Source organism: Equus asinus, chromosome 8 (assembly GCF_041296235.1).
Source record: "Equus asinus isolate D_3611 breed Donkey chromosome 8, EquAss-T2T_v2, whole genome shotgun sequence".
NCBI classification, from domain to species: Eukaryota; Metazoa; Chordata; class Mammalia; order Perissodactyla; family Equidae; genus Equus; species Equus asinus.
In genome coordinates this window covers 33175138-33193335 of record NC_091797.1, presented here as the reverse complement: position 1 = coordinate 33193335, position 18198 = coordinate 33175138, and the positions used below count along the sequence as shown (strand labels likewise).

Here is an 18198-nt window from a genome sequence, read left to right as displayed (position 1 = left end):
GACACAGCATCCATTTATGATAAATACTCTGAATAAAATGGGTATAGAAGGAAAGTGCCTCAACATAATAAAGGCCAAATAGGACTAATCCACAGCTAATATACTCAATGGAGAAAAAGTGAAAGATATCCCTCTAAGAACAGGAACCAGACAAGGATTCCCACTTTCACCACTCTTATTTATAGTAGTATCGGAAATCCTAGCCAGAGCAATCAGTCAAGAAAAAGAAATAAAAGGGATCCAAATTGGAAAGGAAGAAGTGGAACTATCACTATTTGCAGATGACATGATTTTATATATAGAAAACTAAAAAAAATCCAGCAAAAACTTTTAGAAATAATAAATGAGTATGGTAAAGTTGTAGGATACAAAATCAACATACAAAAAATCAGTTGTGTTTCTATACACTAACAACAAAGTAGCAGAAAGAGAAATTAAGAATACAATCCCATTTACTATTGCAACAAAAGAATAAAATACCTAGGAATAAATTTAACCAGAGATGAAAGACCCGTACACTGAAAACTATAAAATATTGTTGAAACTGAAAAAGACACCAAAAAAATGGGAAGATACTCCATGTTCTTGGATTGGAGGAATTAACATAGTTAAAATGTCCATACTTCCAGGGCCAGCCCAGTAGTGCAGTGGTTGGGTTCACATGCTCCACTTTTGCAGCCCAAGGTTCACAGGTTCGGATCCCAGGCACAGACGCAGCACTGCTTGTCAGGCCACACTGAGGCAGCATTCCACATAAAACAGAGAAAGATTGGCACAGATCTTACCTCAGTGACAATTTTCCTCAAGTAAAAAGAGGACGACTGGCAACAGATGTTAGCTCAGGGCCTTCTAAAGCAATCTACAGATTCAATGCAATACCTATCAAAGTTCCAATGATTTTTTTTTTAAGATTTTATTTTTTTCCTTTTTCTCCCCAAAGCCCCCCGGGTACATAGTTGTATATTCTTCATTGTGGATCCTTCTGGTTGTGGCATGTGGTACGCTGCCTCAGCATGGTTTGATGAGCAGTGCCATGTCCGTGCCCAGGATTCAAATCAATGAAACACTGGGCCACCTGCTGCGGAGTGCACAAACTTAACCACTCGGCCACAGGGCCAGCCCGATTTTTTTTTTCTTTTAAAGATTGGCACCTGAGCTAACAACTGTTGTCAATTTTCCTTTTTTTTTCTGCTTTTTCTCCCCAAACCCCCCCAGTACATAGTTGTATATTTTAGTTGTGGGTCCTTCTAGTTGTGGTTTGCGGGACGCCACCTCAACATGGCCTAATGAGCTATGAGCTGTGCCATGTCCACACCCAGGATCTGAACAGGCGAAGCCCTGGGCCGATGACGCGGAGCACGCGAACTTAACCACTCAGCCACCGGGCCAGCCCCCTCCAATGATATTCTTCACAGAAATAGAACAAAGAATTCTAAAATGTAATGCAACAACAAAAGACCCCAAATAGGCAAAGTAATCCTGATAAAAAAGAACCCAGCTGGAGGCAGCACAACCCCTGACTTCAAAACATATTACAAAGCTATAGCAATCAAAACAGCATGGCACCAGCACAAAGACAGACACACGGATCAATGGAAGAGAATCAAGAGCCCAGAAATAAAACCACACATATATGGACAGCTAATTTTTGACAAGGTAACCAAGAACATAAAATAAAGGAAAGTCTCGGGGCCAACCCCATGGCACAGTGGTTAAGTTCAGCACTCTCTGCTTCAGTGGCCGGGGTTCGTGGGTTCAGATGCCAGGCACGGCCGTACACCACTCATCAGCCATGGTGTGGAGGTGACCCACATACAAAATAGAGGAAGACTGGGGCAGATGTTAGCTCAGGGGTAATCTTCCTCAAGCAACAAAGAAATAAGATTAGCAACAGATGTTACCTCAGGGCAAATCTTCCTCAGTAAAAAAAAAAAAAAAAAAAAAAAAAGGAAGGAAAGTCTTTTCAATAAATGGTGTTGGGAAAACGGGACAACCACACACAAAAGAATGAAAGTAGACCATTATCTAACACCATACACAAAAAGTAACTCAAAATGGATTAAAAACTTGAATGTAAGACCGGAAACTCTAAAAATTCTAGAAGAAAACAAACGCAGTATGGTCTTGGTAGCATATTTTCAAGTACCATGTCTGACTGGGCAAGGGAAACAATAGAGAAAATAAACAAATGGGAATACATCAAACTAAAAATCTTCCGCACAGCAAAGGAAACCATCAACAAAACGAAAAGACAACCTAATAACTGGAAGATAATTGCAACCATATATCTGATAAGCGGTTAATAAAAGAAGATATACAGATGGCCAACAGGCATATGAAAAGATGTTTAAAAACACTAATTTTAGGGAAATGCAAATAAAATCCACAATAAGATATCACCTCATGCCCATCAGAACAGCTATAATTAACAAGACAAAAATAAGTGTTGGAGAGGATACAGAGAAAATGGAACTCTCAAACACTGTTGGTGGCAAACTGGTGCAGCCACTATGGAAAACAGTATGGAGATTCCTCAAAAAATTAAGACTATAACTACCATATGATCCAGCTACTCCACTGCTGGGTATTTATCCAAAGAATATGAAAACACGAATGTGTAAAGATATATGCACCCCTGTGTTCACTGCAGCATTAATAACAATAGCGAAGACTTAGAAGCAACCTAGGTACCCATCAAGGGACAAATGGATAAGGAATATGTGGTATATATTCACAACGGAACTACTCGGCCTTGGGGAAAAAAACAGATGAAATCTTGTCATTTGTGACAACATCGATGGACCTTGAGGGTATTATGCTAAGTGAAATACATCAGAAGAAAGTCAAATACCAAATGATCTCACTCATAAATAGAAGACAAAACAACAGCAAACCAACCCATAGAGACAGAGATTGGATTGGTTACCAGAGAGGAAGGGGAGATGGAGGAGAGCGAAAGGGGTGATTTGCACACGTGTCTGGTGATGGATGGTAATTTTGAAAGGTTACCATGAAGGTCACCTATGACAGTAACAAAAAATACCCAGCAGAGTCTCTAACACCTAGCAAGCTCTCACATTAATGTAATGGGTGGACTTCAATATTCCTAAATCCCCATCTCCACAAGAGTTTCACATGAAGGGTACAATGATTCGTGTCAGTGACCCTAGTCCTGCCAATCCCCTAGGTAGGATGCAATATTGAAGGTGCCATTAGCGCACTAGCCTCAGGGAGCTCTGCAGCCCCTTGGCTTTGTGGATGATGCTTCCAATAATCCTCTGCTTGTCCCTGGCTGAACATAGGCCCCTCCTGTAGAGCCCAGGCCAGAACTCTCATTTGATTAAGACTCTATAAGGCATAAATAAAGCCCTTATATCAAAAAGGGGAAAAAAAATTATTAGACACTCAGGAATAACAAAATTACATGTAACAACCTAAAAACTAGGTAACTGGTTTACATATATTTATCTTCATTCCTTCATCTCCGTAAGTGTGAGATCCACAGCTCCTCCAAGACATTTGAATTTACCCAAATACTAGCCCTTTCTTCATTTCTCACAGATGAACAAAGCCAAAATCCAGACTCGCTTTTAACTTATAGCTTAGAATTACCTACTGTGAATTACTGGAGGTTAGCCTATTTTGAAGTACATAACCTACAGTCGAAACAGACATGAAATATCTAGTTTTCAGAAAGGATACTTTGTTATTCGTGCATCATTGTCTTACAAAAGTTTCATTTGTTTTATTTTCTTAACAGCTGCTAATCTTGCTTTTAATTTATAAATGGGGTTGTTTTAGCTTCAATAGTAGTTGCTTGCGAGTTGTTTAACCCTATATTGGATAGTTTCACTTATCTTCAACAACACTAGTTTACATACAAGTTTAACAACTCTTATGTTCCAATCATTAAGACTTTAAGCCCGCATACCTTATAGCTTAAATATGAATCATACAAAACTCTATCACTAAGAGACATGAAGGAAAGCTTCTCACTTCTAAAATCTTACAGGTGTTCTTGGTTCATTTTCCACTTAAGAGTAGGAACACACCAGCTAATGAGGAACATGGTTGGCCTCATCTAGAGCTCTCCAGCCCCCCAAGTTTGAGAACCACTGACCTCTACAAAGGGCTTCCTCCTTGTTTCCTGGACCCCTATGCCACAGCAGAGGCCATCTTCCCTCTGAATTAAGAGTAATGTCCCAAAGATAGTAAGCTGTTGGCAGCTGTTCACTCCCCGGCAATCTTGCCTTCTGAGGCATGTCTTTCTGCCTCAGATCTACCTTTTCCCAGATGATGAAAACTGATCCACTCCCTTCTGAGCCACCTCTGCCCACAAGGATGTGGCTGTGCCCTCCACCCACAAGACTACACTGCAGAACACACTGCAGGAATTCCACCACGCATACACAAGACTCACATACGCAGAGTGTGTGGACTTTTGTTCTAGTGCAGATTTCAACGGAGGGCTCACTAGTTAACCAAAGCTTGAAACGTGTACCAGTGTCATGCTCTGTCAGGAGCCAAGGGTCCAAGTGATACGACAGTACCTAGACCTACCACAGACAACAAACCTTGCAATGCACAACATCAACAAGGAAAAAAAGTCATCCTGGACCAGCAAAAAGAAAAAAGGCAAGTAAAGGGGAAATCAATACTTGAGTCAGGTCAATAGGTATGAGGTTTCAAGTCAGGCAGACCTTGGCCTGAATCCTCCAGGCTTTTCCACCAACCAGTTGTGGAGCCTTGAGCACATCTGGCCCGGAGTGGACCCCAACAGATACTTGCTGAATGAAACCCTCTGAGCCAGTTTCCTCATCTGCAAACCAGTAAAGTAATTCCTACCCTGGAGAACAGAGAACTAAGTGAGAAAAGACATAGTGCTAAGAAAAACAGACACAAGACACGTGGTAGGCCAGGCACCAGTGTTCTAAAGCAGGTTCGGCCTAAACTGGCAGAATATTCGCACATCAGTAGCAGGACAAGTTCCCGGACTGTCTGGGGCCAGGTTGGGAGGGACACTGGGGTAACAGAGTGGGCCAGGGGCAGGGGCAGGCACTGAAGCGAGGCGAAGGACCAGAGGGAGCCAGTTTCTGGTGGCTGTTGCGCAGCTGAGACCGCTCCCTGCTTCACATGTCATGGACCTCAAGGCTCCCTCTCCCACCACCCTTCTATACCTGCACAGTCCATTAAGTCCTTGAACAGGAATTTCCCCTCATCTAAGAGTTAATTATTTCTTAGGGGATAGAGACAGCCACTCTTCTCCTTCCCATGACCCCATATCCTTGTACAAGGAGGCCAGTTATAGCCCCTGGGCCAGCGATCTCAACGTAAGATAGGACGCTACCTTGGCTGAGCAGTACAGACGACCTTAAATGGCATCGATACGAGAGAGGCCTAATTCCTGACTTCCAACGAGCCTAAACCCCCTGTCCTGGCTGATGAAGTTGCCTCCCCAATGCCCCGCCTCACCCAGGATCCCCAGCCCCACCCTCTCAGCTGAGCTGGCCCAAGCTGAGGAATTGCTGGAGCAGCAGCTGGAGCTGTCCCAGGCCTACTGGAAGGGTAACAAGGGGCCTGGGAAGCCCACGCCCTGGTGCTCAAGACCCAGAAGCTGAAGGAAGAGATGAGAAGACACAGAGAGAGCCTGAGAGGAGACGGCTAAGCTTTCCACCAGTTCCCACTTCACCTTCCAACAATGGAAATACTGCACACGAGCCCCCTGAGCTCCTCAATCAGAAACATCCCAGCCTCTCCCAGGCCACTCAGAAAAATGGAAGACACCTCTACAAAGGGTCAGAAATTGGAAAAAAGTGGAAAGCCATGGTCTCTGCAATCTCTTTAGTCACATCCCCTACTTTGACCCCCTCCCATTGACCTCTGCCCCACAGCAGTCCTTTCAGGAATATACACTGATCATACCATAAAATAACCTCACCCCAAATTCAATAAAGGGACGGAGCGTTTACAGACACCACAGACGCATATGTTTTTTAGTTTTGTTAAAAAAAGTTCTGACAAATCAGGAAATGGGAGTTTAGGAGTGGTGGTGATGCAAAAGAGGGAAGCCATGGGGTGGGGGTTGGGGGTTGTCAGGGGCAGGCGGCAGTAGTGTCTCCTTCACCCCCACACCTGGTGTCGTCTCCCGAAGAGGGATAGCTGTCACATTCCAGAATGGGTGGGTAAGTCCTCTACCGCGTCTGTTCAACTGAAGAGGAAACATGGCACAGTTAGAATAAGACATGGAAAAGAAAAAGCCAGGTTGGCAGAAACACACACACCCATACATGCAGATGTCTGTGCAGTGTGTGGGTTCAGAGGAGAGACTTAGGGGTGGAGGACAATAATGTGACAAGAGAAGAGACCCCTACTGAGGTCAATTAAACATCCCAACAGGGCATCAAGACCAGGAGGACATGAACTTATCAAGCACCCATTATGCAGCAGAGGCTTTGAGTATGTAATAGGATTTAAGATAAAACACACTAAAGCACAAAGGGAATCTAAAGAGTTGGGGAAGCCAGTTTCACGAGATCAATACTCACTGTAGGAGGAGATGTCTATCTCATCAGGCAGCTCACTAATATTGACCTCAAAGCGATCCTGCACATCATTGAGTATCTTGGCATCATTCTCATCTGACACAAACGTGATGGCCAAGCCTTTGGTGCCAAACCGGCCTGCTCTGGCCACCTGGAAGACAGACGATAGAAATGGAAAACTCCAAATAGGGAAGATACCCAAAAGGAGGGATGAAGATGGAAGGTATGAAAAGATACAGAAAATAAGGGAGTGGGAGAGGACACTGGGATGTCCTTCTCGGTGTGGGGCTTACCCGATGCAGATAGGTGTCAGAATCCTCAGGCATGTCGTAGTTAAAGGCAATGTTCACCCGCTCAATGTCCATGCCTCGGCCGAATAGGTTGGTAGCCACAAGAATTCGTCGTTGAAAATCTTTAAACTGCTGATACCGAGAAAGCCTTCATGAGAAAGGAAATTAGAAAAATGTTGAGATTTCCTTTTCTCAAGGGCCTCTTTTCCTCCCAAGGACACAAAACATCTTCCCCATCTCTGACTCACCTCTCCTCCTGGGGCATCCCTCGGTGGATGGCAATGGCTGGGAAGTTCTGCTCCACCAAGAGCTGGGCCAGGGCAATGCAACGCTGCACAGACTTCACAAAGATCACCACCTGTGTGTGTGCGCGCGTGGGGGTGTGTGTGTGTGTGAAGGGAGGATATGGGTCCACGGGTGTGTGAGAGAGATTTTGTGCGAGAGAGTAGTTTTCAGTGATTACACTCTTCTAAAAGAATTCCTTAGTCCCTCTTAGTCCCCATCACACATTTTCCTCTTCTGTTCTAAATATAACTTAGCCTCTCTCTCTCGGCTCTGCTTTTTCCTCAGCAGACTTGTTACACAGAAGGTAAACAGAACAGTAGCCAAAATTACCAGACATGTTAGGGGACAAAGATGAGGCTACCTTATAAAAAAATGGTAAAAACTGGAACCAAGGTCTAGAAATACCATTACCAATATTCCTGTTTATCAAAATATCAAACACAACCACCTACCCTAATTCTAAAAAGTAGTTTTTAGTGCATACAAACCACACAACATGTACAGTGGCAGAAGGCTTCTTCTCAGTGAGTGACAGAAGAAGAAACAAACAAATTTAGGAACCTATTAGGCCCAAGATATTTCGGGACTTCTACAAACTTATTTAAACTCTTCAACAGTTTTATGTATTTTTAGATTTACTCACTGAAGTTTTTATTTATTGAGTACCTGTCTGTATCAGCCATAAAACAAAAAAGCAGTTCCCACTTGCTCATGCTGAACCCCAAAAAAGATGTTTACATTCTCATTTAAGAGAAATTCTCCACCATTCTCTCAAATCACATGTGGTTTTCTCAACAAAAGGGTACTTAATACAGTTTTCTTGTACAGTTGGAGAAGTGCTCCTTCCCCTACTGGACCTTGAACAACTGACCTGGTTGAACTCAAGGACATCCAGAAGGTCAAAGAGCTTCCGGTTCTTCTCGTTGTCCTTCAGTTTCACGTAGTACTGCTGCAACCCATGCAGCGTCAGCTTCGTCTCATCATCCACGAAGATCTCCATTGGCTGGGGGGGAGGGGGGAGGAAGGGGGTGGGGAACGGGAGGAGGGCAGAGTGGGGGGGTTAAACCTTGGGGGGGTGGAGGAAGTTGATCTCCAATACACCCCATGGGGGGAGATGGGGAGAAGAGAGAAGATTGAAAACCCCATCCCACCCCCAAAAATATCCACATTCTAATGTGGTCTCTTCCACATTAGACTTAATTTCCTTCCAATCACTCGAGTTTTAAGATTGCCCAACTGAAAACAGTCATGGGAAGGTAACTTTGTAGGGAGGAAAAGGAGCAGTGAAACCTCCCAATGGCAATATGCCATCACCTCAGATGGAGGTGGCAGAGGAAAGAAAATAGTTGGGAGATGGTTCTCAAAGGGAGAACATGACCCAAACCCCTGGAAAATGATGACTCGAGGTCAGAATAACTCCATCAGAGCCAGTGATGGTAATATGGGAGAGAGGACAAAGACTGCTCCATTTGAGTACTCTCTCAACTAAGAGAAGCATATCCACGTTAAGAGGGTAGATGTCTTTAAGATCAAAATGCTGCAGTGGACATGGTCAAAATGTCATGAATGGAAAAGCAAAAATTACTCAAAATGAGTAACAACTTGCCCTCGGACCACTAGAGAATAGTTTTAGATGAGACCGGTCTCTGAGCTAAGAATCAAACCAACTATAGTGTTACAGGGATTGTATCAATAAGTGGTGCTAACAAATTCAGAGCAGCAGATATGCATTCATCTCTTTAAAAAAAAAAAGCACAACCCTTCAAGGGGAGGGAGGTAGCATGAAAAAGAGAAATTGACACAAGACTCAACTCCAGAGCCCAATTCTCCTAGGACTCTTCACTAATTTGAGGTACATAATTAACATGAAGACCCAGGGTCCAAGATTTGAGGAAAGGATGTGTGTGTTATGGGAGAAACCCAGAAGCCCAATCCCAGAAGGCTAGCAAAGGCAGGCTTTCCAAAGAGAAGTTCCATGGCCGCCTTCAAATCTAATTCTAGCCCCAAATACAGCTACAGATAAAGAGTTATCATCCCATGGGAAGGAGCAGAGCAGGGAGGGAAAGCACACACTCCACTGCTTGTACAACAGGCCCCTCCTAGCCCCAAACTCTAACACCCACCTGGTTACATCCAAGTGGAGCTCATCACTTTACCTTTCCCATATCCCTCTCCTCTGAGTATTAAAAAAATGTTTAAAAAAAGAAAAAAAATCTACCACCCCATTCAGGACACCCCTCCCCCCAACACATATGGGGGGAAATGGGGAGCACAGCACGCCTTGGGTTCAGGAAAAAAACCAGGAACAGAAAAAGAGGCTGGTTTGGTCTTCAGCTTCCTGGGCAGGTTTCCCCGCGGCCTCCGCTGCCGCCATCCACCGCCGGGTGCCGTCTGCATTTCCCCCGCCGCGCCACGGTGCTTCTCTGCTGCCGGCTCACATCAACCGAGGTTCCGGATGGGTGCGAGGAGGTACGGGTGGGAAGGTGCAAGGGACTGGGGATTGAGGTGCCAAAGGCCCCCACCCCTGGACATGGGGAGGGAGCGGATTCATTTGTGCTGTTTGCTCTTCTTTTGGACATGCCCTGCCATCTGTCTGTCCCTCTCTTGCTCTCCTGCCACCGGGAGGTTGAGTTTTGGGGAGCAGAAGGCTCCAGTTGAATGCTCGATGCCACCTTGAGGGTGCGTGGCTGTAGGGGGTATGTAGGAGATGGGTAGTAGGGCAGAAAATCCTGCCCTCCCCCAAAATGGAGAAGAGGTTCAAAAATGCTGTGATTCAAAAAAAAAAGTCGAACACTACCCGCTCTCACGTTAACCCGACCAAGTCTTCCGGAGTTTCCCTGGCGCCCGCGCAGACCCTAACACTAGCTGTCTCTGCCTCTATGTGTCTCTTCAAGGAGTCATCACTCCCAGGTGGGCACATGCCCCCTTCTTGGCGCTTGAAGGACAAGGGAGTCTGGAGGAAGAGGGCGCGGAAGGGGAGGAGGCAGCGGGCGGGGAGTGGAGGGAGAGAAGGTAGAAGGGTATTTACGTCTTGCATGAACTTGCGGCAGACTGGACGGATCTCTTTGCTCAAGGTAGCACTGAACATCATGACCTGCTTCTCATGGGGGGTCATGCGAAAAATTTCCTGGACATCCCGACGCATGTCTACAAGGTAAAGGGAAAAAATTATAGGAGAAAAGAAGAATGTGTCATAAACAAGAACAAAAACCAGAGAGGCTTCAATGAGGTGAAGACTGCTGGAAATGGGTAAGCAAGAGTTATTTCAGAGAAAGATTTGCCTCAGATCTATTTTCCACAACCACCATGAAATCACATCTATAGTAGTAACAGAATGGAAAGGGCAATTAATTTGGAATAAACATTTGGGATTAGATGCCAGTTCTGGGTATTTTAACCAGGCAAGAAATAAGATGACAAAACCTCAAAGCCCATAACTATGAAATATGGATAAGCCCACTGCAGACTCACAAGACCTTTGAAAAATGCTTTACGAGCCCATTCTCCCTACCCCTCTCCCCAAGCCCCAGCTGTCTACAAATATCTCACACCTACTATATTCCAGCTGTCAGAACCCATTCCATGCTTCCCCTAGATCACATTTTCCTATCCAGTCAGGAAAATATGACATCTCTACCTGCAGCCCTGCTTATTGCTCACCATCTAGAATAGCCAAAGATCATCTGGAATGACTTGGCCCTGGCTATACGCCCACCCTACTCTCTCATTTACCAAATTTGACTTTTTATAGAAAATTTTCCTTTCTTAACTCCACTTAGCACACTACAATACCATGCCACACAAACCCCCCACAAACATTCTCCACAATAATCGCGGAACTTAAGTCTAGCCATCTATTCAGCTATAAATTCTGATGATATATGCTGTGCTGAGCACGCAAGAAGGGTAGACTGTCTCCTCCTTCAGCTTAATACCTCCCCTACAACACCCAGTATAGAAAGGAAAGGGTGGTAACATCCATCATAGAAAGGAGGAACAAGACATCCTTCTCACTGATCACCACGGCTGCTTAAAAAGCATAACAAAGACCGTCCAGGGAAGCCAGAGCCATCAGTCATGGGTGATAGATTAAGAGTCGTCCTGGCACTAAAGTGCTCCTCTATCAAATAAACATCATTTGGCTCCAAAGGGCAACTCCTAGATCACTAGCCCAGTCCCAGCACTGCCACTCACCGAGCTGTTCAAGCATCTTATCACATTCATCCAAGATAAAGTGTTTAATGTGTTTGAGGTTGAGGCTCTTATTTCGAGCCAGGGCTAGGATGCGGCCAGGGGTCCCCACAACAATATGTGGGCAGTTCTTCTTCAGCACCTCTTCATCCTTCTTGATAGACAGACCACCAAAAAACACTGCGACCTGCCAACCCAGGAAAAAAAGAGTGTGTCATAAGAAGGGAAAGATTCCAATCCCCCCACAGTTCCCATCCTTTCAGTTCGATCTAAAACAATTCTTAACATTTCAGAGCTAAAAGGAACATTAGAGGTCACCTAATCTAAAATTCTTACTATGCCCCTCAAACACTGATGTTAAGAAACAAAAGTGACTTGCTCAAAGTTACATGGCTAATCAGGCCAGTCAGGACTAGCATTTAGTTCTTCTGACTCAGTCTAACAATCCTCCTTCCCACAACTCTAAGGTCAGGCTTCACTCTAAGAATGAGGACAGGAAGAATCAGCAGTGTCAAGTACCACAAAAAGCTCATGGAACATCAAGTTTTCCTAACTGAACCCAGACTTTTAAACTCCTTTCCATAAACCTTAGAAATTACTGATTCACGCTCAAAGTATTCCTTTGTGTTAAAACCATTAGGGAAATAGTTGTTGAGGATCTGGCCTATGTACAATAACAAACACCACCAGAAACTGCTTTCTAGTTTCAAGGGAGTAAAGATCAATCAAGGGATCAGACTGTCATGACCCCAATTCTATCATAAATCTAAAATCATTAATTGTGGGATAACCAGGTTTGCAACAAAACAGGAGGTAGACAGCATCGCCTATGAAGAATTCTTGCCAAAAATGTTTAACTTGAATCAGTTAAGCTTTTAAATATAAATTTCAGTTAACAGGAAACACTGGGAAGAAAGAACAAGCTAAACATCACCGTAAGGGAGTAACCAGACAAATCCAGAGGTAGGACATTCTGTTGAACTGGTCCAGCCTTTTTAACAAGTCACCATAACACAATTTTCAGCAAAAGACAAGAATATGTGATGACAATCTGTGTCTGATCTTGTCAGCAAGAACATTCTCTTATGAGTGGCACAAAGGTGATGAGTTGGACCTTACAGAGGAGGAAGTGCAATCCTAGCTCGCTACTGAGCTCAACAATACATGTGCAACAATAGAAACTGTTTCCTGGTTTTCAACTTTCAGAATCAACTAATCAACTCTACTCAGTGAAAAGACACAAAGTAAATGCTATTGAGGTTGACAATGTAAAAATACACGTATATGTAACATAGATACATACGTATATACATAGCATTCAGATCATATTTAAACAATTAAAATTAACATAACTTTCAAATAGCAGGAGAAAAAAATGCATAAACAAACTAATCTTTCCCGGAAAGAAATCAAAAAGGCCTGTAACTTGATTGAGAAAACAGTGCCTAATACTTGGTTTCACAGATTCATCAGAACCAAAAAGGTTAAAAGTGATTACCTTCTGTGAAGCTGGATTAGAGATGAGAGACACTAATCTTTTCATTACAATCCCTTCCAGATTACTGAAGCATTTTTACCATGCACAAGTACTACTATTATGACTTCAGTTTTTAAGAAATTATTTTCAGTTTAGGGCTATGACTCAAACATTCCTAGTTCCCTTAAAATATAAAACAATGATCAATAGAAGGAAAAACTATAACAATCCGAATAAGAGTACTGTTCTTCACCCCATCCTAGCCAAGAGGATAGGAAGGTATATACATCACTGCCTCTTCAAACTCCAATTACCTGGGGATCGTGTGAGAATGTATATTCACACTAGTAAGTGTAGGGTGAGACCCATATAATCTGCATTTCCACCAGGCTCCCAAATGATGCTGAAACTACTGATCTGGGAACCACCCCATAAACATCGAGGTTAAAAAATGGAAAACAACTCAAGCCAACTCTATTGTGGCCCCAAGATATCTTTCAATTTTCTGCCATTTTAAAGAATCCTCAAAATTCACACACCAAACTAGAGCTATTTTAGGGCTTCCAGCATTCTCTTGCCACACCCCCCAAAATTCTCAAACTGTCAACCAAAGCACACTGAAAAGAAGTAGCAAGCACAAGGATGGTCTCGTGGTAAGACTCCTCCATAGCCCAATCATGCAGTTTCCTCCTTAAACAGGAATATTTACACAATGTGTTAGAAACCAAGGCAAACTAAAGCCTTTCCAAGATTAGAATATAGCAAGCATCTCCAAAGTTATAAAGCATATCCAAATGAGCCCTGGAATGTAAATCTCTTGTACACCAAAGGTTGCGGGAACTTACTGTTACATATAACTGAGATTCCTGTATAGGTATTTAACATCTGTGGGACGTGAAGACTGCTGATCTACAAGTCTCCGATGCCTCTGACTACCCACACCTTCACTCTCCCAGGTCTCTATGGTGGCTTACCTTGACATTGGGCATGTATTTAGAGAAGCGCTCATACTCCTTGCTGATCTGAAAAGCCAACTCCCGAGTGTGACACATCACCAGCACAGACACCTTGAGGGGCAAGTAGATGGAAACATACAGTATATCAATTCACTATCCCCTCTGGGGAAGTGGTTGTCGTAAAAGCACACCATAAACAGCAGACCACAAACGACTTTACTTCTGAGATCTAAGTCATTATCCCCATGATTATTACAGAATATTCCACATGGCTATCAGTCAAGGGTGACAGAGGTCATCTTAGTGACAAGCACTCACAGTTCTGAAGGGATCATGTAACTGTGACAAAAACACTCTTCTCGAAAATTCCTAACCAAAATGCTTTCCCCAGCACTCTCCCCACATGTACCTGCCCAGTAACTGGTTCCAGCTGTTGCAGTGTGGCCAGCACAAACACTGCTGTCTTTCCCATGCCTGACTTGGCCTGGCATAGGACATCCATTCCCAGAATGGCCTGAGGGATACACTCATGCTGGACTAAAAGTAGAGAAAAAAAACGTAAATTAGACTCCAGTCTCCAGTTAACTGCACAAGCCTTTTCACATCACACTCATTTCTCATGACTCAATTCTTAAGTGGTTCTTGTAAACTTCCAGACCCTTTCTACCTCTCTGCTCCCTCAAGCAAATTCATCCCAAAATCAGATCCTCCTAGTTCCTTCCAGCTTTAGCCTCTTCTAGCTCCAGGTGCGCCACTCCTGCTAACAAACTCTCTTGCACCTGCCAATAGCTCACCTTTGGTGCTCCTGGCTCTGTCTTCATTTTCCTTAATTTATAACAATCATGACACTGAATGCCTGCCACAGGCCATTTCTCCTACTTAGGCTGCTTTGCTTTGTGTCACATAACCCTGGAACCCTGGACAAAATAAAGCACTTGGTACCTGACCCAGAAGCCAGCCATGTTTAAACCAGCCATAAAAGTTTCCAGAAACCAGAGCTGGCCTGGCCCAATAGAGGGGTACTAAAGGTCCAACCAATCCCTCTATGGAAATTTAAAATTAGAAGTCAAAGTGACAAACACAAGTAGATAAGGAGAAAACCCAGTCAAAAGAATGAACAGTGGAACTCTATGGTGCTTTTGGATCACTAGCACTTTCATGCTATCATGAATGAAAAACCAACCTGTATAAACCTCTTCTACTGCTAAAATAGTTTTTGCTACTTCCTTATTTCCTATTCTATCCTCAACATATAACTTTATATCTGAGGAACCATAAACACATCTATTTCTCATTTCCTCAATCTAATGAGTACTCTACACCCAACAAAAAAATTTACCTTCTGAAGGATGCTCAAAGCCACAGTCAACAATGGCCCGGAGCAACTCTGGCTTGAGCAGGAAGTCACGAAAGCCAGAGCTGTGGATGGAGACATAGGAGCCCTTGACATCCTTCTTGGCAGGGGCCTCAGCTCCATCTCCCCCAGCTGCTGTCTCCACCTCATCATCTTCATAGTCCAAGAGCTCATTGTCCACATCGTTCTCTGCCATAACTAGGCCGGCAGGGAGAGAAGGGGAGGGATCTCTGGATGGGTTGACGCAGAATAAGTGAAAGCAAGGGAGGAGAGTGGGGCTTGAGGAACAGTAGTGGAAAAGAAACACACAAGTCTCTGACAGAAGAGCTACGAAAAAAAAAAGATAAAAGACTTATCAGTCATGAGCAGAGCCTTCACCACCACTTTTCCATCCTCACACACTTCCCACTTCCCCTAACTATGAAACCTTTACCAGGAAAAAAAAAGTAACAAAGAAACAGGAAACGCAAAAGCAAAAGTGGTCCCAGGGGAGGTGGTTAGGATACAGGTTCTCAACATTAGGATAAGAGTACCAGAAACAATAAAATTGGGAGAGGAAGACCAGCTTACGAATTCCTGATCTATAAACTAACAATAGGGAGGAGAAAAAGAAAAGAGAACGAAAAGCAAATATGATTAATTACTTAAGGTAGTGGAAAATGAAGATAACGAAACGAACACAAGTCCTGAAAAGTCCTCGAAAACCTTGTGCTTTCCCTATAATCTCAAGGTGTCAACCCCTAATTCAGCAGCCATCAGTCAAGGGTGATAGATTAAGGTCATCATTGCGCAAAGCGCTCGTTTCTCCAAATGAAAACATCATATGGCTGCCATCACCTCCCACAGTTCTTCAGCCTCCCACTCCTCAGAAATCTCCTTCTGCTGCTTAAGAAATCCCAGTGTAATTAATCGCGCGGGGAGACGTGAGAAAAGGCTCGGTCAGAAAAGGGTATTCATCTCTCCGTCATACAACGAGTAAGAAGGCAGGCAATAAACTGAGATAGAAGTATCCTCGCTCCGGCTTTACCAGAACCTTTGCCAGGTGGTCTCACATCACCGTTGCCTTACTCCTCATGAGACATCTTTCCCAAAAACACACAAACACCCCCGTAAACATTTGGAAAGCGCTCCAAATAAACGTAGGCAAGTCGCGGTGAGAAAGCTCCAACTAGGCCCAGAAGTAGGCTCCTCCAATTCCAACCGCGGGCCGAGAAAGAACCCAGAAATGAGAGGTGAGTAGAGCCCCGCCCTCTGCAAATGCCCAAGACCAGAGAACGCCTAGCGCCACTTCTCATCGTCACTAGGGCCTCCGGTAAATGAGGGGCCCACCAAAGGAGCAGAGAGCAAAGGGAACACAATGGCGCCGGGGCCACCATCTTGGATTGGGTTCCCCACGGCTTCAGCTTCCCTACCTCCTCCAGGAGCTCTCTGCTCTCGAAAGGGGTACAAGCGATGGAAATAATGACCCAACTAGGCCCCAGTGACCAGACCATAACCTGTGGAAGGGGTATCAGGAGTCCATGCGACAGGATGGCCACAGAGAAACGCAGATGGAGACGGATGGTACTGAAGGCCAAAGCTTACCTGAGCAAGAAGAGCGCGTATGGCGGCGGCAACAGCAACGAAAGTGGGAATCTGCCTTCACTTCCGGTTCCCGGCTTCGCTATACGCGCTCTCCCGCCTTCTAGGCCACTAGCGCGCAGGCGCAAGGGACAGGACTGAGGACCTTCTACGGTTCTATAGTTCCCGCGCGCTCCGGGGTTGCCTTTAGAAAATGCCTGTCTGAAATTTTTTTTTCAAAAGCCACTTCTAACTCCTCCGCTATTGCCAGTAACAAAAGGCATAGCATGCCCTCACACTGTCATCTTTTTCCTCTTGTCGTACTCTTCTCCACGCTCTTCACCTCTTCGTTTAGCGTCTTGCTGCGCAGGTCTTATCTCTGGCCCTCCCTCCGTGGACGCACGAGAAGCAAGGGCGGCGAGGGGGCTGCGAGTTCCCACGGGGTCCTTGGTCCGGTAGTCAAGGTGACCTGGGGGCGTCAGCCCTGGAGCTACGGAACCTCTGGCCCTAGCTGAGGAGAAGCAATGAGCCGTGCTAGGGGTCATGCCCCTACCCTGTCCCCTGCCGTGGGGACGGGGGGGCGGCATTTGCCAAAATAACGTTAGCCGATGTGGCTGATGCCCCAGGGGCCCTCAGGCTAGTAGGCAGGGGCTTCGAGTCGGGCCGGTGTTCTGAATCCACTGAGTGGGGAACCAGGGTTTAAATTCTGCCCCAAGTGTTAAAGCTGAATGATAAGGCTTGTAGGTTATACAACATTCCATAAATATTGTTAATTCAACTAGAATGATCTTAGCCCTGCTCCCAACAGCTCCATTGTTCAGCCTGGATCTTTTTCCTGAATGAAACATTTGATACGCCCATCTTTGATTTACTACAGAAGTCATACATGATGTCCTGCTGCTCAACAAAGATGACAGCAAAGGTTTGGCCCTTTACCTGTTACCCACATTTAACCATTTAACACTAAGGAGTAGTTACCATTATTCCTATTCTATAGACAAGCACACAGAGAAATGAAATATGTCCAAAGTAATACAGTTAGTAAGGTGACGGAGCCAGGATGTAAACACCTCGTATTCTCTATTGTATCCTGCCTCCCTACTTAAAGAGTCCGGTTAATAAATACGCTACGGATTACCTCATTGTTTAAAGTCCTTGGGGAAGCAGGCTTGTCTTCTGTGGCCAAGAAAAATAAGTGATCCAAGGATGATGTCATAGAAGGGTAGTTTTTCCAACCTCAAATACCAATTTATTCAACAATATATATCGACTGCCTGTCCTATGCCAAGTGCTATCCTAGGATCTGGGGACCCAGCAATGAAAAGCTCTGTCATCACATAATGTAACAGGGGAGACAATACATAAACATGTCAAGTAACGTCAAGTGCTATGAAGAAAAATACAGCAAAGGGGCAAAGAGTGCTTGTCCCTACATCCCAGCTTTTCTCTACAGTTGCCAACTATAGTCCTCAGTTTCCCAAATAAGGAACCACATATGTTTCCCATTTTAGAGAAATAATAACGTACTATTTGCTTTTGTTTC

The 18198-nt window shown here is 44.5% G+C and overlaps 1 protein-coding gene and 3 non-coding genes across 5 annotated transcripts; all 4 read right to left on the bottom strand.

Annotated features, from left to right (window-relative positions):
• Window positions 1-5964: 5964 nt before the first annotated feature.
• Window positions 5965-16822, bottom strand: DDX39B (DExD-box helicase 39B). 2 transcript variants are annotated; one of them, XM_044776218.2, is made up of 11 exons: window positions 16680-16822; window positions 15081-15422; window positions 14151-14278; window positions 13760-13852; window positions 11312-11495; window positions 10146-10264; window positions 7989-8120; window positions 7081-7190; window positions 6836-6980; window positions 6546-6693; window positions 5965-6208 (listed from the first exon to the last, which is right to left on the bottom strand). In XM_044776218.2, the coding sequence occupies exons 2-11, from the start codon at window positions 15289-15291 to the stop codon at window positions 6192-6194; spliced, it is 1287 nt and encodes a 428-aa protein (XP_044632153.1). In that variant the 5' UTR covers window positions 15292-15422; window positions 16680-16822; the 3' UTR covers window positions 5965-6191. The 2 variants fall into 2 exon arrangements, with proteins under 2 accessions (XP_044632153.1, XP_070371387.1); XM_070515286.1 differs by having other exon boundaries at window positions 16508-16685.
• On the bottom strand, window positions 11184-11260 carry LOC123288497 (small nucleolar RNA SNORD83). The gene has a single exon (XR_006532196.1). It is a non-coding gene; the product is annotated as a small nucleolar RNA SNORD83 (small nucleolar RNA).
• On the bottom strand, window positions 14012-14081 carry LOC123288498 (small nucleolar RNA SNORD83). Its single transcript, XR_006532197.1, has one exon. It is a non-coding gene; the product is annotated as a small nucleolar RNA SNORD83 (small nucleolar RNA).
• Window positions 15846-15923, bottom strand: LOC123288496 (small nucleolar RNA SNORD83). The gene has a single exon (XR_006532195.1). It is a non-coding gene; the product is annotated as a small nucleolar RNA SNORD83 (small nucleolar RNA).
• Window positions 16823-18198: the final 1376 nt, after the last annotated feature.

Excerpts from the sequence above, each read along its gene's own strand:
- DDX39B (XM_044776218.2), bottom strand. The coding sequence starts at position 15,291 with ATGGCAGAGAACGATGTGGACAATGAGCTCTTGGACTATGAAGATGAT. Across the intron at positions 10,265-11,311 it reads TAAGATGCTTGAACAGCTCG|ACATGCGTCGGGATGTCCAG; the intron begins GTGAGTGGCAGT and ends TTTACCTTGTAG. Across the intron at positions 8,121-10,145 it reads GCCGCAAGTTCATGCAAGAC|CCAATGGAGATCTTCGTGGA; the intron begins GTAAATACCCTT and ends CCTCCCCCCCAG.